The following is a 25,441-nucleotide window of genomic DNA, read 5'->3' on the forward strand; positions in this document are numbered from 1 at the left end:
ATTGACACTGGCACACTGTTTATATGTGTTATGAATTACACATTATTACTCATGATAAATAATAAGGACACATCATAACTGCCCAGGCCTTGTGAATCTTGAGAGTGTAGCAGTTAGGGAGGATGATGATTTTGTTGTAACTTGAAGGCTTCCTGGTCTGAAGTCCTTTTGCAATAATGCCCTTGAGTAATTTACTTACCCTGAATTACTGCAGCATAAGCACTCTGTTGTAGAAATGGGTAGGCAGCTGGATAATAAATAAATGTTTTACCATAAAAATAGAGTGAATTTCACACCACACATTTCCACCCTAAATCGAGCTGCTAGGCAACTCATCCAGATTTCTCACTCTACCAAACTGAAAACATAGCCCGTTTCCCACTCAGTGCACCACACTTTCCTAAAGAGTCAGCGCTAACAACTGCGATTAAGTTCGTCTAGGTAAAAGCAAAACTGTAAATGACAGCCAGCGGTGGCCAATGAAATCCTCTAAAGCAGTCAGCTGACACTTACAGCGCGTTCCTATTGGTCTACAGCCAAAGTGACTTGATTGGTCTTGACTGGGTTTGATTAACACGAGATCAAACATTAAACAGTACAGTGGTACAGTAGTGGCAAAGTGATTTGTTGCTACCCGCCTCTGGTAAAAAGTATAAGAAACATTAAATGAGTACTGTTTAAATACTTTACACACACGATGTCTGAACCGCTTGTCCCATACGGGGTCGCGGGGAACCGGAGCCTAACCCGACAACACAGGGAGTAAGGCTAGAGGAGCGGGGACACACCCAGGACGGGACGCCAGTCGGTCACAAGGCACCCCAAGCGGGATTCGAACCTCAGACCCACTGGAGAGCAGGACCCGGTCCAACCCACTGCCCCCCCCTCTTTTAACACTTTATTAAGATTAATAAAAGGGGTGTATTATACACAAAATCATCCGCGGTCTCTACTGCATCAGTGCTTTATTTACATTAATTAAGGGCGTATTGAAACAGTAGTGTATGGTAAATCCAGAAACTGCAGGCTATTACATTAATCGTACCGCAAATAAAGTAATTAGAAAGTGACCACGTACTGCCGTCCAGCTGCAATAGAAATGTGTGTTGGCGATTATTCCGTTTTTAACGGAAGAGACGGTACTGAAGCTGTGCGATCATCATGTCCTTATTCAATTCTGGGCAGTTTCTAGCGCTTCGTTCATGATGATAAAGGACCCACGAAAGGGATGCGACATGATTATGCACAGAACCTGTTCACTGGGAAGCGCTCCCTACATCATCATGTCCCGTGCTTCGAGAATCATTCTTTCATAACGTCGTGTCGCCTTTGATCTGACTACTGACAAACTAGGGCTCCGTTTTTTTTCTGCAGCAGAATGGTCTCAAACGCTTTGCAGTTGCACACATTTCCTACTTTCACTGTACAGAAACGGGGCAAGTTTATTCCACAAATGTGCTGACGATAATAATAAATAAGAATAAAATGTGGAAGCCGCGGAAGCACTGCGTTTATACGATGGAGAGGAAGAGCGCCCCCTGCCGGCGGTGCCCGACTTCTACGGCTGTGTCTGAGATGAGAATGAGGCTCCATCATCATCATCATCATCATCACCACCACCACCATCATCCCTTCCCTGGAAGCATCTTCGGAGCAGAGCGTTGAGGGCCGCCTCCTACGTTCAGTATACATGGTCACGGAGCAGGACTTGATTTCAGCCGAGCTAGAGACGCAATAAGGGGCCTAGAAGCACATGATCACATCCCGCAGCGCGATGGCCAGGAACCGCAAGGAGAGGGACAGCTGGGGTGAGCCTGCCTGTCTGCCTGCTTGTCTGCCTGCCTGCCTGCCTGGGAGCGCCGCACAATGAACAGCTGGAGGGACGAGGGTCCGGGCCGGGGGGAGCCGCTGTGCTGGGGGTCCCTCCCTGATGATCCGACCGCCTCGCATCTTTCTCGCTTGTTATTTATTACACATCTGATCTGTAACCGCACAACACCCGCGTGTGTGTGTATGTGACACACGCACCGTCCGTTTACCTCGCTGCACGTACCGTTTTACCGTGTGTACCGTATTTATTGCATATACACAGCGTAAACACGAGTGGAGCCTCCGGGTGTGTTTAATATTCGGGTAGCGGGCAGTAGCGTCCCTTCCCTGCCGCCTCGTCCGAATGAATGACACTCCTGCTGTGTTTACAATCATGACACATTGTGACATTGTGATTGTTTCGGCCAGTCACTCGCTCCCTGTCGGTGCTGCGCGTTTTTTTTTCTCTTCCCTACATTTCGCACAGCTGCCGTAAAAATACCGCTCACTTGCCCCCCCCCCCCCGCGCGCACACACACACACACACACACACACACACACACACACAAGGCCTCATTATTATAAGGACATCGGATCGGGAGAGAAGAAGTCCTTTTCCGTCGCTGATGTGTTTTTAAGGTTATATTTTTTTAGGTCACATTCGGCTGGGTAAATTAAAATATAATCCAAAAATGATTATACAATTCATACACTTATAATAATAGGCTGCCTACCTACGCAGAACTGATAGTTCACATAGTAGAGTGAATATTCACGGATATTCAAGACATTCTTAATATGAATATAAATGTAGATTTGAAGCTTATTGTGATATATATGATGAAAAACATCATATACATAAGTATACAGGATATATATTGTATATAATGGAAAATGTCACTGCTGTATATAGATCTGTATGTATTCATATAATATATGTACATACAGACACACACAGATATAATATCATGTGTGTGTGTGATTGACCTGCTGTTCAGATGGTTTTCCACATGGTGCGGAGCAGCAGATTACCGAAGGCAGCTGAGCGGATCTCAGACTGGGCCCAGGCTCTTACGGGCCAGCAGATACTGAGCCGGCCAGGACCCGAACCTGTAAAGGGTCCTTCTTTAATAATTGACGCGACTCGCCGCTCCACATAAACTGTAATGGAATCGTTTTCTTTTCTTATGTTCTAGGGAATGTAATGGATTCTGCTTGTGGGTTGTTGGGTTTAGGGCATCAGATTTCACCAGCGCGGTCCTCTCGGTGAGTCACTTCGAGCAGAGCCGGATGAACGAGCATTTGGAACGGTGTGCCGTGTAGGAGAAGGGCCAGTGTGACCGATACATGTCACTGTCAGTGCTTTGTGGGGAGATCCTTTTTGTCTCTATGCTGTCTGTATATTTGGTGTTTTGGCACAGAATTGCATCCGATTTCTTGCCGGTGGCATGACTGGTAATTTTGTAAAAGTGCTTTGGACGAAGCGGTAGTAAATAATTGTGGCCAGCATGTCTGTGGGCGGCGCAGGAGTTAACCTGATCTAGTGAAGGTGAGGGACAGCTGGTTACGTTCCTTCGACGAACCTGTTGGGTGCCCTCGAATTGTGCGGCTCCTCCGCTCCCGCAGAGTCACCTGACTTGTGCTGTGACGAACGGGCTCTGGCTGAGAGAAGTGTGCATCAGGAGGACAGGGATTGTCTGCGCTCGATGCTTGCAGGGGCGTACGGTTGTGGAGCTCAATGACTATTCCAGAAATACATGCCGATCTCTGTCCTCCGGGACCAGTTCTACCGTGACGGACTTGGTCTGCCTTAGCTGTATTTTTCAGGTTCGTCGTGGCAGAAGGCAGCCCTTTTCGTCCTATTTCTACAGCAATTTTTATAATGATTTTATTTTCCTCTTAGCACCACCCTGCCTGACATTTCAAAATACATTATTGGCCACATCAGACGTTTGAGGCCAAACAATAGCCCTGCAATTGAGTGACCATGAGGAGGAGTGAGCAAATGTTCATATAGTCACTCTGACTCATTGCTTGAGAGCTCTAGTTTCTCTCGCTCATCATGTGAATAGACTATTGCTGGGGGGTGTGGTGGCGCTGTGGGCTTGACCGGGTCCTGCTCTCTGGTGGGTCTGGGGTTCGAGTCCCACTTGGGTTGCCTTCCAATGGACTGGCGTCCCGTCCTGGGTGTGTCCCCTCCCCCTTGTGCCGTGTGTTGCCGAGTTAGGCTCTGGCTCCTCACGACCCTGCATGGGATGAGTGGTTTCAGATGATGTGTGTATTTATTGTTGCTCAGCTTCACATGTTACTTAAATGTGCAGTTGACTCTATTGATTTACTGCTGCTGCATATAGGCCCCTATGGTAGCTGTTCCAGGGAGGAAGGGGAGGACACTGCTCCCAAAAAAATTTAAAAAATCAGTTACTTACACACACAGTCTGGGTCGCAGTGAGCCGGAGCCTAACCCGGCAATACAGGGCACGAGGCTGGAAGGGGGAGGGGACACACCCAGGACGGGACGCCAGTCCATCGCAAGGCACCCCAAGCAAGACTTGAATCCCAGAACCACCAGAGAGCGGGACCCGGCCAAGCCTGCAGTGCCACCGCACCCCCCCTTCAAAACAAACGAAACATTTAATAATTTAAACCTACTGAGACATGAACACCAAACGAAAATTCGTTCAAACTTAACAGTATATTAGTTTTAAGTCTGCCTTCTAGCATTACCTTTGAGTAACTGCCAAAGGATGAGGCTCTTCTGTCCCCTGGATGGTGGTACTTAATACTATTCATTCCTAAGGTTATTTACGGCTTCTAGTGCCGAGAAGAGCTTTTATGCTGAGTAAAAATGATTTCCCTAGAATACATATAGGTCTCTGTACAGGAAGGCAAAAGTTGTGGTTTCCTCTCCATTACAGTAGTTTACACACAGCAATCAAATGACAGTTGCAATTTTAATAATAACACAGTAAAAATACTTTTTTAAAATATAAATTACCAGGTGTATTTGTAACAATTACTATTAGATTGTCTACATTTTTCTCACATTTTTGCACAAAATGTACAGCCTCACTGACTGAGTGCTGGAGGGCTCTATTCATGGAATAGAGGGCAGCTTGAACGTTTTGGTTATATCGGAGGGTGGATCCCAGCGTGAAGTGCGTTGAACGGGTTTGGCTGGGTCCTGCTCTCTGGTGGGTCTGGAGTTCGAGTCCCCTTTGGGGTGCCGTGTGACGGACCGGCGTCCGGTCCCGGGTGTGTCCCCTCCCCCTCCAGCCTTGTGCCCTGTGTTGCCGGGTTGGGCTCCGGTTTGCCGCGACCCCGCTTGGGACCAACGGTTTCAGACTGCGTGTGTTTAAGGAGTATGATGAAATCATTCATTGTTGCCTACAAGTTGGCTCAGTAGCGTGTGTTTTACATTTGTCCTGAAATAGGTTCCACTTAGAAGGGACGGATGAAGAATGTCTCAGCAGTCTTGTCTGATGTCCAGAAAGTAGTAGGTAGAGTGACTCCTGCTACCTTGAAGATGTTCTCAACTCTAAGATAGATAAGAGATGGTCGCCACCAGATGGAAAATGGAAGAATAGTTATTTTTTAACACTGAAATATTTCATGATAGAATTCAATAAAGCACTATTTTAGATATTTAGGGCACCGCAGTGGCACAGCAGGTAGCACTAGTGTCCCGCAGGTACTGTCTGTGTGGAGCTCGCATGAGTTTCCTCCCACAGTCCAAAGGCACGTTTCAGGTGAACTGGTGATTTGAAATAGCCTGTAGTGTGTGAATGGCGGGATGGCGGATCTGGGGTTCGAGCCCTGCTTGGGGTGCCTTGTGGCGGACTGGCATCCCATCCCGGGATGTCTCCTTTCCCCTCAGCCTTACGCCCTGTGTTGCCGGGTTAGGCTCCGGTTCGCCGTGACCCCGCTTGCGACAAATGGTTGTTGACGATGGATGGATGTAGTGTGCGAATGTGTGTGTTGCCACCCTGAAATGAACTGGCATCCCATTCAGGGTGCACCCTGCCTCACGCCCTAGGCGTCCAGGATAGTTGCAGAACTGCATGTTTTAGCTGCTTTGTCACAATATGCTGCTCTAATCCAGAATGAGTGAAGACTTTTTTTTTTTTTTAAATCTGTTTGCTGCAGTTAATCACTGGGTACTTCAACACTGCCATCCCACCTTGTAAAAACACATCATTTATTTTTCTCCAATTTTCAGATGCCCGAATCACCGCTTCTGGTCCGTGACTGAAATCACTGCCATCGGGTCAAAGCACGTGCTGTTCATTCGGGGCAGAAAATGATTTGTTATATGAAGTGTGATGCAACATGATGAAATACCGATACGGACGGCACTGCTGTGCTTTTCCATAGCTTTACGTGCGTTTTTTTAGCCTTTGGAGTAAAAATTGCAACATGAAATCAATTACCCTGAAAGCCTCTTATATTCACTAATCTGAGAAACAAGCCTAGGTCACATAAACTTGCTTTATATGCCTGATGTGGTTTGCAAGTTTGTGAAGCACCAATGAAGCACCCAGTGGATGTATCCGATATAATTACTAGTAGAATTATTAAATAAACTCTGCAGCTACCCTCAAGCCTATGACCCCACGATTGATCTTAACGCCCCCGTAATTGCTTTTCTGCCTATCGAGCTCAGTGTGATCTACACTTATTCATTCAGCTGACACTTTTTTCCGAAGCAACTTCCAATTATTTACCCATTTATACAGATGGGTAATTTTAGTGGAGTATTTTTTAGGTTAAGGATCTTGCTCAACGGCTCTACAGTAGGTGGTGAGACTTGAACCTGCAACTTTTGAGTCCCAAGGCAACGGCTCCAACCCCCGCTCAACCCGATTTATGTGACCTGCTGCGTACGGATCCTCGCGTGTTGCTCATCGTGCTGCTTTCCATCATCGGAAAGCGCCAGAACGTAAAGCCGACCCTTCCTGCTGCAGTACGTGGGCTCACCGCCGCTGAAGGAAAGCGGTGCTGATGGTCCCGTTTCGCTGTGTCCCCCGAAGCATTTACTGACAAGAACGCGTACGACTGGAGCTCGGAGGAAGAGGAGCCGGACGGCCGGGCGCAGCCGGTGCAGGTGCTCGTCGTCAAGGACGACCACTCCTTCGAGCTGGACGAGGCCGCGCTAAGCCGCATCCTTCTTGCCGAGGAAGTGAGGGACCGAGAGGTGGTGGCCGTTTCCGTGGCTGGAGCCTTCCGGAAGGGAAAGTCTTTCCTTATGGACTTCATGCTGCGCTACATGTACAGCCAGGTGAGATCGCAATGTGACATTCATGCCGTGCCCGGTGTTTTGTATGAGCGGAACGGGGACTCGAACTTTTCAGGTGGATTTCGGTGTCACGCAGGTCGGAATTAGTCACACGAGCGTTTCCGGGGCAGCAAAGACGGACGTCTTTCCGTGCCTGCGGCAAATAAAGCGGCGAATGCCGGTCCTGGACAGCTATAGTTCTGGAACTTTCTTTAAATAGCTGAATCTTTAAATAGCTAAGTTTAACAGCAAGAAGAAAAAGTAGTTCAGTTAAGTCGATAATTAAATGAATCAAGTTCCTGAGTAGAATAGAGGAATGCATCCCTCTAGGACATGTGGACATGTTGCGGTCCTCTTTTAGTGGTCAGCGTGCAACGTGCCTTGCGCGCGTTAGTGTAACGGACGCTCGGGGCTCTGCGCTTTTCCTCACTCGAGTGTGCTGTGCTCTGCCACGTGCAAAAAAAAAAAAACCAGTGTGTGTGTGCAGGGCTCAGATGATTGGCTGGGAGACCCTGATGATCCCTTGGTTGGGTTCTCCTGGAGAGGAGGCTCTGAACGGGAGACCACTGGTATCCAGATATGGAGTGAAGTTTTCCTTGTGGACAAGCCAGACGGTCGAAAGGTGAGCGCAGGACCAGGATCGCCGTGAGCGATCGGACCACGTGCCTTGTCTAAGCGGCGGCGGACGAGGATTAAATTTGCATTCTGCCGCTCCTTTGTTCTTCAGGTGGCAGTGCTGTTGATGGACACTCAGGGTACCTTCGACAGCCAGTCTACTCTGAGGGATTCGGCCACAGTGTTTGCTCTCAGCACCATGATCAGCTCCATGCAGGTACCTTGTCGGTCGCCCTCTTTCAAACACATTCCCTACGCCACTGGCGAGGTACATGTTGCAAGTCACTTCAAAACCTGAAGCAACACGCTTGACGTGGGAGGGGAGGCAGTGGAGTTGTGACCAGCAGACTGCAGGATGAGAGCAGAGGAAGGACAATACAACTCAACTTTTGAGTTACGCCTTCAGCCTGAATCGCTGTGGCAAAACCTCGCTGTATAACTGAGTAATTTTTACAGGTACAAGCTATCTGAGTTTCCATGGAGAATTCCATCTGCTAAGCAAGTCGATAGCAATTTAAAAATAATGCGTTAGGTATCAAATGTCTGGAAATGTAGAATTTCACAGGATCGCTCTTTTCTGAGCAGAGATCAATTTGTAATTGTATGGTGAAAGCACACCAATGACATGCATTAGTTCCTACTGTTAGGATATAATGTGGAATTATGGCTCTGTTTCCACCAGTGGATGTTAGTCTTTAAAATGAGCACCACATGTGTGTGTTCTACAGGTGTACAACATTTCGCAGAATGTTCAAGAGGATGATCTCCAGCACTTGCAGGTATGGATAGACCTTCTCAGGAATGGCCCTGTCTTGAGGGGCTGCCTTGATGGAGCCGTACATCTATACTGGTATCGGACTCATTGTACACCAGTACAGCTAATTTCGTAACTTTCACATATTTTATATTGTTTTTGTAGCTCTTCACCGAATATGGCAGACTAGCTATGGAGGAGACGTTCCTAAAACCCTTTCAGGTATTTCAGTGATGATCATCGAACAAATGTCATCTGGGGAATTTGCGTGTTCTCGTTATTTTGGATTCTTCTTTCTTCAGCATCAAGTAATAATTTCGATTGGGTTTTTTTCAGTCCCTCATCTTCCTGGTTCGAGATTGGAGCTTTCCTTACGAGTTCCCTTACGGACAGGAGGGTGGCATGAAGTTCTTGGAGAAGAGGCTTAAGGTCGGAACTCATGAACGTAGCGCAGCCAAATGAAGTTAAAAGTGATAAACAGTATTTCTCAACTTGTTCAGTTTGAATGGTGTGTGATTGTGTGTGATGGTGCAGTGACCGAAACCTACTGATCATGGCTTTGTTTTCAGATCTCAGAGAACCAGCATGAGGAGCTCCAGAATGTTCGTAAGCATATCCACTCCTGCTTTACCAACATCTCCTGCTTCCTTATGCCCCATCCTGGTCTCAAGGTAGCCACCAATCCACATTTTGATGGGCGACTCAAAGGTACATCTCCAGCACCCTTCCGGGTGCTCCTGCAGAACTCTGTGTGAAAGGTGTTGGGGGGAAATGCCATTTTTACTGCAGTTTACTCTTTTAAGAGTTTCTGGAACACTTGCTTTACTCAAGGCTGTTAGCTCATCGTTGGGAACGTGTATGAAGTAGTGGTCATTTTTGATTGGTTTATTATGGTACTACATGGAAATGGTGCTTTTAGGACATTTTGATCAGTAATGTCATGCTTGGATGTTGACACAGTGCTCTTTGCCTGATTCTTCTGACTTGTGACTCAGAGATCGACAGGGACTTCATCAGCAACCTACGGATATTGGTTCCATGGCTTCTGAGCCCACAGAACTTAGATTTGAAGGAGATCAATGGTAACAATATCACATGTCGTGGCCTTCTGGAATACTTTAAGGTGAGGCTTCTTAGAGACCATAATCACTGAAGCAAGGGAACTACATGCTTGTAAGATTTTCCACGTATTTACCATTATGTAGAGTGTTGCGTGTGTGTGTGAGATTCCCTTGCAATGGACTAGTGTTCTGTCCGGGGTGTACCCTGCATCTCATCCCATGTTTCTGGGTTAGGCTTCTGAATACCTAACCCTGCACTGGACAAGTGGTGTCTGAGATTGGGAAAAATGTGTTGATTTAATTCCAAATCAACAAATTTAGCTGGAACTTAGTTTATTCAAATATGATCAGTTACCATTAGATAGTTTTGGACATAGCTTTGAAATGCAGTCTGTTTTGGAATTTCTGTTACTGAAATGAATGGAACTGACGGATAAGGAATAATAATAATTCATAGTATTTGTGTTTTTTCTTTTATACTTCTTCAAATATATAGAAGTCAATATTTGATACATATAAAATTTCATATATTCACTGCTTCCTAAGCAGTTATATATTAACCAATTTCCATTACAAATGCATTTGACAAAGAAAGATTTTTTACTAAAAAGGTTATTGCTCATAGTAAAGGTATTATAAATTAAGTCATAAAAATACTATAAATATGCCAAAACAGTCATAAGGCAATATTCAAAAGAGCACTCGCAAAGCCAGTGTGTTGCCATGGGTATAATACAGTAGTATACTATGGTATGCAACCTGTATGCTTGTAACCTCAAGTACTTACTCTCACACATATAGTCTGTTACTTACCTTGCACCTGTTACTATGGTAATACTAACCCTAATACTAATCCTGTGCCTTTTTGCAGGCATATATAAAGATCTATCAAGGGGAAGAACTGCCTCACCCAAAATCCATGCTGCAGGTAGTCATTATTTCCTAATGTAAACAATTCCATACCTGGAGCGGAACTTGGCATTATGGTCCCGTGTGTTGTGTAAACACCGAGTGCTGTTTTGGCCACTCTAATATTATTAGCATGCTGCTGCACACTGAAATGGTACAATGTGACGGATATGGTAGCGGTGTGGATTTCATCCTCTATTTCACTGGTTTTACTAGCGTAGTATTTAGACACACATGGATCTTCAGCCTTGTTGGTGTTTCAGGCCACAGCGGAAGCCAATAACCTGGCAGCAGTGGCAGCAGCTAAGGACTTGTACAACAAGAAGATGGAGGAGGTAAGAGCGGTGCGCCGCAGGTGGTATTGAACCAAGCGTCCAGATTTTTGGAGGTTTTGGAGTGTACTTTAAATACCACTTGAGTTTCGTGTGAAACATGAGCTCTACTTTCCTAATGATTCTATCAGTAAAGGGATGCCTCCGTTACTTTAACTCAAGTTCAGGGGTTTCAAGGGTGTCTCTGGAGATGAGATTTTTGAGGACATTAGGTGGTCTCATATGTTGGTCAGCAGCTTTACAGCACTTGCGCTGCACCGTCCTTTGTGCAGATTTGCGGGGGGGACCGACCCTTCCTGGCCCCCAACGAGTTGCAGGCACGCCACGGAGAGGTGCGGGAGGAGGCGCTGCAGCTCTTCAGGAGCGTGAAGAAGATGGGTGGCGAGGAGTTCAGCCGCCGCTACCTGCAGCAGCTGGAGGCGGAGGTGGACGAGCTCTTCGTTCAGTACATCAAGCACAACGACTCCAAGAACATCTTCCACGCCGCTCGAACCCCTGCCACGCTGTTTGTCGTCATCTTCGTTATGTACGTGGTGGCCGGGGTGACCGGCTTCATTGGCGTGGATGTCATCGCCAGCGTGTGTAACATGATTCTAGGCCTGGCTCTGATTACTCTCTGCACCTGGGCCTACATCCGCTACTCTGGGGAGTACCGTGAGCTTGGCGCTGTCATTGACCAGGTTGCCGGAGCACTCTGGGACCAGGTAAAGACCCACCTCTGGCTTTCTGCCCACTGGGGAGCAATGGTATTGAGAGCAGCCCTCTTAAAGACTCTGTTATTGGCATTCTTTTTCCACCCTCAAGTCCAAAGCTCTGAGCTCCCAATTAATTCAAAGTCCGTTTGACTGCAGAGTGGTACAAATATGGAATAAAAAGAAAACGTAGGAATTACACTGCACTCACAAAACGCTGATATCCTCCCTCCCTCCCTCGTGATTTTGCCACGGTACTGATACATGGTACTTGACTGATTCTGAGATGCTGTCCTCTCTTATTTTTTCTCCTGCCCGCCCAAAGGGAAGCACAAATGAGGTAAGAGGAGTTTTGGTGCCATATTTAAAAAAATATCTGCAAAAGTAATTGTATCCTAAAACTAGGCATGTACCAGTAGTTGAAAAAAGGCCTTTCTGGGGCAGGTTCCTCCTTTGCAGATGAGCATTTCATCATGCTTTTCTTCAAATCATCTTACAGCATTAAGCTACTTTCAGTTATTTACCTATTTACACAGCTGGCTGATTTTTACTGTAGCAATTCAGGGTAACTACTGCCGGATGGGGGATTCAAACCTGCGACCTTTGGGTCCAAAGGCAGCAGCTGTAACCAGTATGCTACCGGTTGGCCCACTGTTCGAGCTTGAAGCGGACTGGTGTTGTTCTTATGCTTACTTTTTAAAGTGAACTTCTGTAGCCCTCTCTCCTCCCACAGGCTCTCTACAAGTTGTACAGCGCGGCCGCTAACCACAGGCACCTGTACCACCACGCTTTCCCCAGCCCCCAGGCCGATGCCCCCGAGGAGCGGGAGAGGAAGAAGAACTGAGCGACTGCCTGTCCAGTGCATCACAAGAGCGTCTGGACCGCACAGTAGCATGCTGGACAGAGCAACGGTGGAGCAGCCTCACCCACAGGACACCTTTCTTCTTTGACTGACTGCAGAAGCCTAGACACACACACTACTACTGCTGCTGAAGGGAACAGTACAACATTCAGGCACTGTAGCTCTGGCCCTGCTAAAGGGGTGCAAGCTTCGAACTATGGGAAACACGTTGTCATTTCGTGCATTTATTTATTCACCTCTCATAGTGTTAAGGTAGAACATCTGTATATTTTCATTCGCAGAACAAGTGTGTGAAACGGAGGGTTGATCTTAGCTTTGAAGATACTATGCAGGCCTATTCTAATTGCTATTGTCTTACATCTAGAAGGGCACTTAAAGCTGAATAAAATTGAGCCAACAATCACTCAGTAGTGTATGGTTTACACTGAACATGTTTTAAGTGTATAGTGCAGGTGGTTAAGGGAAAACACTTTAGAAAGTATTTAGAAATACTTAGTGGAACCAAACGAAATTTACCTCTATACAAGGAGGTAAGTCATTTAGTCCAAATGCATTTTAGGGCTTTATTTATCCTGACATTCTGTGCTACACTTTTATTAATGGGCTCTGTGCAAAGCAAACACACATGGAACATGCAACTGCAACTCCACATTAAAGGGAAATTACAGCTGGACACAGTGACAGTGAATATTTGCTGAATGTACACTTTCAAGCTGCATTTGATGTGCATCCAGGCTGTTGTAACCACTTACACTGAACAAGGCTTTTTTTCAAATTTTGCAAAAAATTCAGTATATATTCCAGTGTTATCCTGGCCCTTTCTTTAGTGATGTGCCACAGTGAGTTACCATCGCCCTTCAAACATATGCACTGTTCAGTGATTATTTAGCTGCAGTTCAGAATGCACATTCATGGGGACCAAACACTTTGGTTTTGCTTACAACGGCAGGGGAAAAGACTATTTCACTTTCAGCGGCACAAACATGTACAATTTCTCATTTCACATAGCAGATATTTACCTGACAGCTTATGTCTGAACTACTGCATGATGACCATCCCATCTGTAGAGAAAAGTTTTGTCTTAAATAGCTTCTCCTTGTAAACCAGTGGCTTGTGATGTAAGAATGCTTACGTGTTTACAAAAAAAAAAAAAAAAAAAAAATGTGGACTTGGTGAACTTGACATTTGTAGAATGTAATCTGTTGAAATTTAAGGAGCTCTGTTCACACTACATTTTTGAGAAGTTTATGTAATGTCATATTTCTGTATAATTTTTTTTTCCCCCCTCTTACATTGACTCCCTCATGTTATGCAACACATGCCTTTCTGAACCGTGAATTGAGAAGGTGGTCCTGTCCGGTTTGGACCAAAGAAATTTGTACGGTACATTTTTGTTGCCAATAAGTTGCAATGAAAAGGAAGAATGCAACAAAACAATTTGTACTGTTTTTTTTTTGTGCCATGAAGAATCACACGTACCATTATCACGAATACTTTTTTATATACAATTTATATTTGACCTGCAAAATGTTTTTATTAAAATAGGCAGATTCTGTTTTCGCTGGTGAGACCAATGAGGAGTAGCTCGCTATGAGCGCAGATTAACGCGATTTGTGTTTTGCTTTTGTTTACCACCACTGCGCATCTACAGGACATGGGTACCAGAGCTGCCAGGTGGAAACTACACAAAATATGAGGATTTGAAACACAGACTGGCAGAAATCACACGGTTATTCAAAATCTGTACTTGTGCCAGAATCAGAACTTTCCAAGCAAAACGACATGTTCATTTGACCATTTTTTCCCCACATTTGGCCAGGTCACAAAAAGCCTTCCAACACAGTTTAGATTTCATACGACACCATGCACTGTACACACACAAATATTTAGCAAAGTGTTAACCCTTTCATGTGTCTGTTTCAGCAAAGGCCCCCTCTCTTGCGATACTAGAGCTGTATAACAACTTCACGTGCCTGCCATTTCCCCATCGTTTTCTTAATTTATTTTCTGTCATATATAAATACTGTAAACGAAACAAGATGTTCAAAATCAAGCATCTCTACAAGTTTAAATGTTTAAAGCAATTTGGCCAGGGTCCAAGGATCATTTAAATCATGATCATTTAAAAATGACTGAGCTATACAGCAGGAACTGAATAAATCAGTAAAAAAAAAAAAAAAAAAGGTGAAGCACAAAAAAATGTTTTATGATTATCGAGGTGTATATATATCACCCCAGACAAGTCCATTCTGACATTCTGATGGAAGGTTTGCTGACTCCAGGTCACTTCAATGTAATGTGATATTCACTGTTATCTTTGGTTCAAGTCATCTTATGGGTCACAAAGGCCATTCTTGCTCATGACAGATCATAAAATACCAATACAGTCTTACCTCTTACGGTGCATCAATATGCTGTACAACAGGTTGGCGTAGCAACCCCCATTGTTTCATTAATACTTTAATAGCTAATTAGTGCATACACATTTGTCTATCTGTATGAAACATACACATCTGAATGAATCTGGGAAACAGACAACACTTGGGCTTAAAAGAACTTGTTACTTTGTTTACCATTCATTTGCATGAGTTGCACTGGGAACTGCAAGTGGTTTTTTGTTCCACATTGGAAATTATGTTTTAAGTCACCGTGTTAAGGTCTTATTAACCAATTTCATTTTTTATGATTACATTTTACTGAACTTATAACCTGGAACTAATCTTCATCTCAACAAAATAATGTTACTAACCAGCTGTCAACATAAAGAAGAGATTAAAAAAATCTCCACCAAGTTACTTAATATGGATGTCAAATATACCAGTAAACCGGTCTATATAGTCTATCATGATAAGTTTCAAGACTGAAACATACTAGATTTGGAAAACTTCATATAAAAAAAAAATAAATAAAATGTAAGACCGAATGAACACTTTTCCCAGAAGACCTGGACAAATTTTATAGCTGCTTTTCACACCCTGTACTGTGAAATGAAAATGTAATCATATTCAATCATTCCAAGTCCTTATTTTTCTTTCAAGAAAAGAGAAGCTACTTCCCAAGAGACAAATCAACACACACACGGTCTGGGAGGATATAAGACAATGGCAATAAGCTGGATTTTACCCTCTTCGTGAAGATGAAGATGGCAACCCCCCCCACACCATACCAAAAAAGCTGTGGTCCATTACTTGGCACATTCCTGTTGGGTGATGGATACCTTTGAGATAATGACATCATCATTCCTACCAGATGGTCTCTGGCTTTCTTGCATAGCTTATGGCTCATCCTGAAAGCCATGTAAGACCTGAACCACTTCAGACCAAAGAAAAAAAAAAAAAAAAAAAAAAAAAAAAAAAAAAAAAAAAAAAAAAACTTAAATAAGATTAGAACCCATCCACATGCAAACAAGAATAATGCAAGTTCTTTTAAATATTGTACATAAAGCTAAGGCATCTTGTGACATATAAAGATACTATGCATGTCCAGTATGTCATGTATACAAAATTATATATGGTAAAGATAGTAATTACATAATGCCAAAAGCGAACAGTAGCTCAAAACAAGTATCAGCTACGGTGCTTTCTTGCCATTACAATTTAGTTATCAAAATATAGAGACTGTTCATAAGAAAAATTAATGTGTGACAGAGTGCAGGAGATTGCCTGAGAAAGGAAATACCAACAAGTCAAACTAGAAAAAAACAGAATTTTAAAGGCAACATCTTACAATCTGAACTGGGAATATCTTAAAGAGGGAAAATATGAATATGAACATGCCTACAAAAATATTTATGAAGCCATTTCTATATTAAAACACAGAAAGCAAGATGTCCAGTTGCTCTGAACATATAAACTTACTGTCATTGATGGGAAGCTTATTAAGGCACGTTTAAAGAGTGTCCTTAAGCCAACTTCATCACACAGAAGGCACGAGTCTTTCAGCCCCTATACCTTCAACAGCTAAAGCTAAGCAAAAAATAACTTCTCACCACCTCTTGGAGTTGCACACTGCAAACATCTTCATCTTTCTCTCCTGCCTTGTTTCTTTAAAGAGGGCATTCTCCAACCAGTCATTAACTGCTTTCCCAACATAACAATGCCCGCCTCATAAGGCACAGATGTGCAAACTTGACACTCTGTTGCTAATTTGGACAAAGCAAAAGCAACAGAAGTATTTGGTAGGTATGCTAATCCCTGAAAAGAGATTACTTGTGACTTGTAGAGGAAGAAAGGGGGCCGCCTACTCGGTCACATGTTGAAGTTCTTGCTGTGCTGCTGGGCATACCACTGCTGCCGCTGCTTTCTCGTGTCCAACTCAGAGAGGAGAGCCTGACGGTAGGCCTCGTAAGACTTGACGATGCGCTCCAGCTCCTTCATGAACAGCAGTTTCAACATACCCTGGTATGTATCTAGATCCACCAGCTGGAACAGCTCCCACTTCAGGATATGGTCATACCTGACAGTAGGTAGAAGATAGTCATGTATTCCCTTCCCCTTTAATCCATCTCTATAAAACAGCTCTACATCAAAGAAATTCATAAAATATCTTCAAAAACGAAAGCATGGCACTCAGAAGTCTGATAGATGCATAAAAAAAATAAGCACTGAAAATGGGGTTAACCAAATCAAGCATTTTCAAAGTTACAAAAAAACAAAACCCAAACAACAAAGGATCACTATCAGAAAGCAATCCGCTGACCTATGGCGACAATAGCCAGACTTTAACTGGTAAAACGGAAGTTACTGATGGAAAGAGACTGAAAGAATAATGTTGAAGATTTCGAAACTTTTCATAAGTTGAATCATATGGCAGTACACAGTACAGCAGACAGTATGTACAAAAAGTACACAATTCCAACATTAAGTTGGTTGCAAAGGCAGGAGCGAAATAAACACACGTACCCTTTCCGAGCTTATCGTGCAAACAGCAATACAAGTATTCTCAAGACTCATTATCCTCAATATGTACTTCTGTTTTTGTAGAATGACTGTACACTGTAAACTCAAGATACATAATCTAAGGTAGGAAACTGCTTTTAAATGCTGAAAGGGCTGCTTCACTCATTACCTTCTCACTCATTTCTGCAGCCCCTCACAGCAGTGTCAGAAATCATTTTATACGTTTGTTTAATACATTCAAAACGCTGCTAGGCAATTGAATGACAGGGGACTTACTTGAGAGGGGCTCTGGCATATACCTGCAGCCAGTCCGGGATCTCTGCGGTGTGGTACGGGTTTGCTGGAACAAGGACCGGCTGGTTCCGGTCTGTAGGACGAGGCTGGTAAGTGACTGGGGGTGGGAGTGGCGGTGGTTGATCGTAACGAGGAACACTAACAAGAACGATGGAGAGAACAATTGTCAATGCGGCAGAAAGGATTAAGACTGTAGGTTAAAAGACCGTCCAAAAAACACTTTATATTTGGGGAAAAAGTTTCAATCCATAACAAGGCCAACAGAACTTCACCCTAAAATGACTCAAAATAGACACAACCATTACTAACTATACTCTAATGTTTATGATGGTCGTCCTCATGAAATGAGCCGGCTTTATTATAAAGCACTATAATTCTAGTTCCACGTGAAAGTAACGTGTTTTACAGATATTCCACCTGTGGAATGCATGCAAATTTTTTCACAACAATTTTTAGTGTTTCATATTGGAACAGCTGATCAGCTGCTTATGAAATACATGTGTGCAGTAATTTTTAATGAAATGTGAGCACTGAAAAGGTGAGTATGAGAGTGAACTGTGGGCAGTCAGAGTAAAAAGTTGTATAGAAGCAGGTGTGAACACACACTGATACGGTATTTTTCCCCCCAGCATCCCCAGTCACTGCGCACAACTGTTTGTGTGTTCACTTGCTGGGACCAGTCATAGATTTTAGCTGGTAGCTCATTTGGTTTGTTTGTTCAGAGATGTCGCACCCCATAACATCTCTTTAGCTTGGGCTATGCGGTACAGATTCCTGAAGATGAGATATTATTTTATCTGCAAGAAGCCATGTAAAGCAAGATGTGTGTATTTCCGTTCAACGTTGTCGGTATATTCAACGGCATAGCATCTTCCTTTCCTTCAGTTTTTCAACAGTTCTTTACACATGAAACCATTTTAAATGAACACGTCAATCACACAATAAATCATGAGGTATTCATTAGGGATGTAAATATGCTCAATGGTCAGGTTTTGATGGACCTCGTTACATGCTGGGTTCTACGGAGATCTGTGTGTAAGCATCCATTTCTGATTCATTTATAATTATCTTTTATTACCACTGCAACAGCATAATGGCTAAATGCTTGTACCTACAAATTAGTTTATTCTGCTTATTAAAGCAATAAAATTGGCACCAAATGCCCAAGATGTTTTAACAGATAAACTAAGCGGCACCAAACTTAAGCGTGTACCCACCTTGGGGCACAGGGATGACGGTACTGTGCTCTTTTGTTGATATGGTCCACATAGTAGACTCCAAACTCAGCAGACTCGACTTTTTCCCACCCAGGCGGCAGCCCCTCTCTCTCCAGTGGATGGCTCCAGTGCGTCGTATTGGTGTTGTGGTCAATGTAGTACTTCCTTCCCCGGATAGTCCAATCCACAGTCCAGCCTGCTGGCAAGGGGAGGTCCTCTCCACTTGGGCTTGCAAGATTTCCCAGAGACTTGGCCTGGATGCGTCCGATTCCTGCGGAGAAGTAGTTTAAAATTAGGGCACTCGGCATTCTTGGGAGTAAATGCCTTACTCCTGTCAAACGGGGACTGCTTATATCAGTCATGTTTTTAAGTAGAAAAAGTTAAGCTGGCAAGGTGTCCTTTGAGAGCAATGAGAAGAAACTATAACATGTAATAACATTAAAACTACACAGAAAAAATGTGATAAAAGCTTGATTTTGACACACTCGTGACAATCTTGACAAAATACATATACTATTCTACTTAGCTGCAAGAAAATCCCCTTCAAAGGGCAGTTCTGTTGAAAGAACATGCAAAGAGAAAGAACAGAGAACCTAAAGCCACACCCCAAAGGATATTAAGCTGTAATATGCATTTTTTTTTTCCCCAGTCTTATCAGCAATACAGGTGGTCCCCGATTTACAATGGGGTTATGTTCCCCAAAACCCATTGTAAGTCGAAAATATATTTAATACCCGCCGCTGAGTGATGCTGCCCAGCATTGTGAGAGAGTATTGCTCTGCGTATTGACCGGGAAACAAAAAACAAATCAAAATTCCAAGTACGGTTTCTATTGAATGTCTATTACCAGCTCACCATCGTAAAGTCGAAAAAAATTGCAAGTCGAACCATCATAAATTGGGGGCCACCTGTAATGACTGGATGCAATGCAAAAAATATAGATAGGACTATTTAATATATAACAAAAATTGACAGCTATCTGGTTAAACCATAGACATCCCTACTCCTTGCATAAACAAAGCATTTTTTGTTTTGATTCCTCATAAAAGATGATATAAAGAATACAAAAGCTTTGCCATGAGGGAAGCTTATAGGAGATTACTTCTAATATTTAGGTGTACAATTAAAGTAACATTACAGATTTCGAATTAAAATTTCTCACAAATAAGTATTAACACAGTGGTGTCATGATGAGGCTTTTAAAAAACTGAACGGGCAAACTAGAGGCAGCACAATGAAAAGTTGTTTTGGTTCTGACCCATGCGAACAGAAGCGTGTAAGTAAATCAGTGTAAATGATGACCCCAGGTGGGATGCCCAAGATTAGCTTTCTGCATCACTCAAGATGTTTACACAACTACAAAAATAAATGCAGTGCAGACCAAATGATGAATTCGAGCTTTTAAAAACAAACCGATTCAGCTGAAGCAGTAAAACCACGATAACAAAACATGTATGACAACTGATGACACACACTATTAAGCAGGAAATTCCAAAAAGCTAAACATCTAAAGTGGAGAATTTAAAGGCAATTCGAATTAAGAAAATACAGTCCCTGAAAGTTTATTTCATACCATTTAAATAACCTGCTTCAAACCAGCATGTCTCATGTTAGCCATATCTTAAATCAAATACCAATAAATGTAATGTTCAACACCTGACTATGAAAATTGTAACAAGCATAACACTGGGAGCTTGAGGATAAATTCTAGATACAACAATCCTCCTGCGCCACCACTCTGAGTAGAAACATTGGAATGCAGCAATATTCCATGTAAACAAAACCTCGCCGAAAGATTTTCTCTGCTGCCACATTAAATGTCAAACTTCCAATAATTCTTGTACAAAATGATATTTAACATTTCTGTAAAAATATTTCCAAGGTTTCCACGTTAGTTCTTCGCAAAGAATGAAAATCTGTAACAAAAGAATTCCCTTATTTTCCTAACTGTTTATTAATAAAGTTTCTCAACTAACGCCGTAAACCAAAGCGACTTTCTGCGTTTGGCCCATTTAAACAGCTGGGAATTTCACTGGAGCAATTCAAGGCGAGTACCTTGCTCAAGGGTATGACAAGCAGCGTTGGGATTTGGGGCCTGCAGGCTGCAAGTGCATCATGTCCTTAAATGCAACGTCTGCTTTTTACGTTGACTGTTAATAAGAACGGCGCAAGTCACTATAAGAAATTACCTCGTGCGGCAGAATGTAGAGAACGGAGCTGAAAACGGAGCGTAAACAAAACTGCCGGAGTCCAGCAATCCAGCTTTGTGCCCTTTCTGCTAACTGCCCCACAAACCACCTGAAAGCTGAAAATTGCACGCTGGACTTCGTAACCACGATATTCTTTACCAGAATAAAACGAGCAGAATTCCTTAAAAAGCTGCAGCGCTTCGCTGCATTCCAAAACATTCTGGAAAACCAGCGGCTGACATTTTTGTGCCAAAATGCATTTCAAATGCTCCGATTGAACTGCCACATGGTTACAGTTTCAGTTGCTCGAAGCAGTAGTACTGCCAGCGCCTTAGAGGGTCCGTGACGTGACACGAGAGTACCAAAGAAAGCGCTCGAGGCCCGATGGGTTTAGACAAGCCCACCTACCGACCGGGTAGACTGACGTAAATAATCGACATGCAATCCTGGGGAAAAAGTACAAGTTTTTAACATCGTTTACTTTGTCCATTTGAAGCAATTGGACAAACTCCAGACACTGTAAAGACAGCCAGCAGTTAAGTGGCTGACACTGAATTAGGGCTGCCAGTAGAGTGACTTCTCCTGAATAGAGTGATAAAGCTTGAACTTTTTAACAGCTGGTTTCGTTAAGCAATTTGAGTGCAGGAAATAAATGAACAGCACAATGGAATAGAAGACACGAGTGACCGATTTATTAAAAAAAAAAAAAAAAACACTATCTGAAATGCTGCAAGTAACCTTACATAAAGGTTATATATTGCCATTATAATGCCATTTTACAGGCCTCCATTTAGCCTTTTGACCCATTTCCAAGGTTAGTGGGAGCAGGTAGTACAGTGGACTCAATGTACATGAGTTCAAATACTTGCTCCTTCTGTATTACCCTTGAGAAAGGTACCAACCCTAAATTGGTCAAGTTGAGGGGGAAGAAAAAAACATTCAAGGTATATAAATGGGTAAAAGTAGTTTAGCACAAGGTGGGATTTAACTTTTCTCTAAAGTAACTTGCAGTGTTAAAAGGGTCACCAAAATTAATAAAAACATTATTAAATGAGGAAATTATGCCAGCCACCGTTAGCAGCAGCTGGTGGTGGTGCGTCAACAGAGGGCACCACCTGAAGCTTACCTGTGGGATGTCTTCCTTGGGCTTGCGAAGCCTGTGCCACTCTTTGGAAATTGTGTTCACCGTGTTCATAGTATCGATAATCGTCGTGAAAGCGATCCGGGGTGTGCCTCCTATGCCGTACCCGCTGCTGCTGCGGCCCATCGAAACAGGGGTCCTGGGAGTAGTAGTAACGGGCAACACTGCCAACATCGCCGTTCTCTGCCACAGCGTTCACGTCGGAGAGGAAGGACTGGGAGGATCCTGCGTACTCATGGGGCAGGTCTCCAAGGCTGCGGGGCAGGTACGGTGGAGCAGACAACCGGTGGCTCTCACGCCGCGCAACGTCAGTCGGTGGCCGCTGTACAGGGTTGCGCATGAAGCTCTCATTGCGGGCAACCACAGGATCTGCCGGACCAACCGGGTACGGCGAAGGTGTCGGCTCCGGCAAGGGGATTTCTGTGCGTCTGGGAATCGTGGGGCCATGGCGAATAAACGAAGGCATCAGATCTGGACAAGACCATAGAAGTACTGCAGTGAGTCTAAGAACTTAGAGAATAAACACAACCCCTGTTAAAACCGCCGTCAAAAAAAAAAAATTAACGCAGCACATCCCCTACATGAGCACCTCCAACAGACCCACTGGGGGCCTTCAGGTGGCGAGGAATGTGCTGCTCTTCCATTTGGCACTAGCTCTCTTGTAAAGCCGTGTGTACCTGTAGCGCATGAAAAAAGGCACTAAAAGGAACACACACTGTATTTGCCATTAAGGAAGGAGCTGAGGAAACTAAACCAGGGTTAAAAAAAAATAAAAAATACAGGGGAATCTAGAATAGTCTTCACTCTATCCACACATCTCTGCACTAACCTGTCCCCAAGGTTGAGTGAACTACTTCCGTGCCAAAGAGTCAAAAAACTGAATGGCAAAGGAGCATAAAATATTTCCATTTGTGAGCATTTTGTAGCTTAATTAAGAGTTCAGTAGGCAATCAAAGTTTGAAATAAGATACGGAAAGGATGCACGCAGGAACACATGTAAATAATTTCAAGAAAAACTAAGGTGCAGAGAAACACTGTGTGAAGGAGAAAATAATTCAAAAAAAAAAAAAAAAATTTAGAATAAAACCCCCAAAGGGCAAATTCAAAGCCATGTTCAATTTTTGTTTCTTTTTTACACTTTAGTGACTCAGTCTGATTCCATCTGCCTTAAGCGAGTAACAAGTGTTTAAAATAAAACGTTTGCAGTTTCAGTCACTAGACACTAACCACTTGTTTTAAGTTGCCAATATAAGCAGAGAGAGGTCTCAGTGATAACAGGATGTGATACTTGAACTCATCCATCAACGTTGTGTTTGTTTTTACCCCGCATCCAGGGGAAAAAAAACAATTCCGCAAAGAAAACAGCTGTATGTACGTAGCTATGCTGGTAGTAAGAAGGGGAAATGCTTTTACCAGCTAGAGTGTAACCAGCTGTTAGGCAGGTGAGCAGTTCTTAACATGGATCCGGAACCCATGAGGTGTCTTCAAATCCTCAGAGGGACGCGCTATTGGAACCAACCGCCCCAGTAGTATTCATGAGTGAATTCAAAAGATTACCGAGTGAAATTTTTTTATCTCCTTTGGTCAAAATGTTATATTGGCAAAGGAATATTAAGCAGTTTCAGTCAACGTGTGCGTGTATGAAGAACAAAAGCTTTCATGCGGACATTTGGCATTATTAACCCTAGGTGGGCTAAATCAGAAGCAACAAAGTATTACCCAGAAAAAGTAACAGACAAAGAGCAAAACACACTTTGTACTGGTTGGGTGCGTATATACTGTTCAGTCTGGTTAAGGACCATAGACCTTGTACCCAGACGGCTGTTGGTTCGAGTCCCACTCCCCACTCGCACACAGTGAGGAGCAGTAGGATCCCAAAACACAGAGCTGTAGGTGGACCGAATACAAGTGGTTTGGCAAAAAGAAAAAAAAAAACGACATTAAGGAAGGACAGGAATAAATCCCGGTCAGGGCAGGGGGGGCTGGAAAAGAAGAAGGGAAGAGCAGTTCGCAGAGTAAGTGAACAAGAACTTCGCTAGTTACACCGACTGAGTGACCAGGTACCAGCCAGGTGAGCGCGCGAACGCAGCGCAGGTGAGACTAGACTAGAGCGCAGCGCGCGACCAAACTAAGCCGCGGGCAGAAGTTTCGGAACTCACTTCTCAAGAGCGGCGACGTCTCCTTCTTCACGTATTTTCCATGCACCTCGGCTGGCTTGGACGCTTCGTTCTTGCTCTTCTTTCTGGAAAGCATAATAAATAACTCGGCGCTGCTGGGCGGCATCAATGATGCAGCCGAACAAACTTGTGCTGGAAGAAAGGGAGCGGACAGCGGCGGGCCGGTGAGGAGCTGGAGATGGAGATGAAGATGAAGGTAGAAGTGGTCGTGGAGGTGCTGCTGTTGCTGCTGCTGTGGCGGCGACGACGACCGAGCCACTCGGGCTGAGGGCGAGAGAGGTGAGGGGGCATTTTCAGCGTCCGCGCTCGCGCTCCACCGTGGCGCGTCTTACTGCTCCGTGTCAGGATGAAAAGCAGCTGGAGAAAGAAACTAATGTAACTGCGCTTCGCCACCCAGTTCTACAGCACTTTAAGCTCACTAGCGCAGCGCATTCCTCGCCGCCGAAAAGACCCACCCAGGCGGAGGCTGCTTCCCCTGCCCAGGCTTCTCCCAGTCCGCTGCGCTCCGCACCGCGGAGGATTCTGGGAAACAAATGACGCACAAATCCTGCCCGGGCCTCGTGGACTCGGGCGATGATGGGGCAGCGTGCCATAACGCTTTCGTATCCATAAATGCAGACTGTCTAATGGGGAAACCTCACTTTGTAGCGCTCTCGACTGAACTCAAACAGGACATTGTTACTACGGTCCAAGACTCAACCAATAAAAAAAAAAAAACAAACTTTTACACTGTAAAAATATTAATCTAAACTCACAGTGTTTCTTTTTGCCCTGGCTTGTCTTTAGTATTTTTTAATATTGTTCTCTTTGTTGCTGTCTTAGTACTATAATATTGTGTCATGTTAATTAAAAAAAAAAAAAGTCTGCCGTAGCGCCAGCTCTTTTTCGTGAGTCTTCCGTCATTCCTTCCTTACTGTTCGTTCCCTACAGTAATGTCTTCCATGCAGTAGCAGACACTTGGAATCCAAGTTGGATTCACAGACCTTAAACATGGAGTACTCGAGCGAGGGCAGCTAGGAGCTACATATATGTACCATCTCTCTGTAGAAATGTTGAAACCTCTTACGTCAGATTTTCACGTCAGAAGCGTTACTTACAGAGTTTTATTTAGTAAACACGTTACCGATAAAAATACGTGCTATAGTTCAATTATACTTGCCACTGTAACTTGCACAAGACAAAAATTATGCAAAATCTACATCAGTTTGGCATTAAC

General features: G+C 43.9%; 2 protein-coding genes across 4 annotated transcripts; one reads left to right on the top strand and one right to left on the bottom strand.

The window, feature by feature from the left end:
* The first annotated feature begins 1,543 nt into the window (after nucleotides 1-1,543).
* atl1 (atlastin GTPase 1) lies at nucleotides 1,544-13,471 on the top strand. Of its 3 annotated transcripts, none has more exons than XM_018727438.2 (14): nucleotides 1,544-1,808; nucleotides 6,840-7,087; nucleotides 7,572-7,706; nucleotides 7,812-7,916; nucleotides 8,428-8,478; nucleotides 8,619-8,675; nucleotides 8,790-8,882; nucleotides 9,023-9,161; nucleotides 9,449-9,576; nucleotides 10,386-10,442; nucleotides 10,687-10,758; nucleotides 11,028-11,459; nucleotides 11,773-11,787; nucleotides 12,163-13,471. In XM_018727438.2, the coding sequence occupies exons 1-14, from the start codon at nucleotides 1,754-1,756 to the stop codon at nucleotides 12,289-12,291; spliced, it is 1,716 nt and encodes a 571-aa protein (XP_018582954.1). In that variant the 5' UTR covers nucleotides 1,544-1,753; the 3' UTR covers nucleotides 12,292-13,471. The 3 variants fall into 3 exon arrangements, with proteins under 3 accessions (XP_018582954.1, XP_018582955.1, XP_018582956.1); XM_018727439.2 differs by having other exon boundaries at nucleotides 12,181-13,471; XM_018727440.2 differs by lacking the exon at nucleotides 11,773-11,787 and having other exon boundaries at nucleotides 12,181-13,471.
* Nucleotides 13,472-15,686: 2,215 nt separating this feature from the next.
* sav1 (salvador family WW domain containing protein 1) lies at nucleotides 15,687-25,307 on the bottom strand. Its single transcript, XM_018727446.2, has 5 exons — nucleotides 24,208-25,307; nucleotides 22,034-22,519; nucleotides 18,719-18,989; nucleotides 17,484-17,639; nucleotides 15,687-16,764 (listed from the first exon to the last, which is right to left on the bottom strand). Exons 1-5 carry the CDS (start codon nucleotides 24,329-24,331, stop codon nucleotides 16,557-16,559), a joined length of 1,245 nt encoding a protein of 414 aa, XP_018582962.1. The 5' UTR covers nucleotides 24,332-25,307; the 3' UTR covers nucleotides 15,687-16,556.
* Nucleotides 25,308-25,441: the final 134 nt, after the last annotated feature.

The sequence above is a fragment of the Scleropages formosus genome, chromosome 15 (assembly GCF_900964775.1).
Source record: "Scleropages formosus chromosome 15, fSclFor1.1, whole genome shotgun sequence".
Taxonomy (NCBI): Eukaryota; Metazoa; Chordata; class Actinopteri; order Osteoglossiformes; family Osteoglossidae; genus Scleropages; species Scleropages formosus.

Bases quoted from the DNA above. Each gene is read 5' to 3' on its own strand.
- atl1 (XM_018727438.2), top strand. From the start codon at position 1,754: ATGATCACATCCCGCAGCGCGATGGCCAGGAACCGCAAGGAGAGGGAC. The intron at 1,809-6,839 runs GTGAGCCTGCCT...TGTCCCCCGAAG, and splicing joins CAAGGAGAGGGACAGCTGGG to CATTTACTGACAAGAACGCG. The intron at 9,162-9,448 runs GTACATCTCCAG...CTTGTGACTCAG, and splicing joins TTTTGATGGGCGACTCAAAG to AGATCGACAGGGACTTCATC.
- sav1 (XM_018727446.2), bottom strand. From the start codon at position 24,331: ATGCCGCCCAGCAGCGCCGAGTTATTTATTATGCTTTCCAGAAAGAAG. The intron at 18,990-22,033 runs GTAAGCTTCAGG...ACTTCTCCGCAG, and splicing joins CCAAGGAAGACATCCCACAG to GAATCGGACGCATCCAGGCC. The intron at 16,765-17,483 runs GTAAGTCCCCTG...ACCTACTGTCAG, and splicing joins TATGCCAGAGCCCCTCTCAA to GTATGACCATATCCTGAAGT.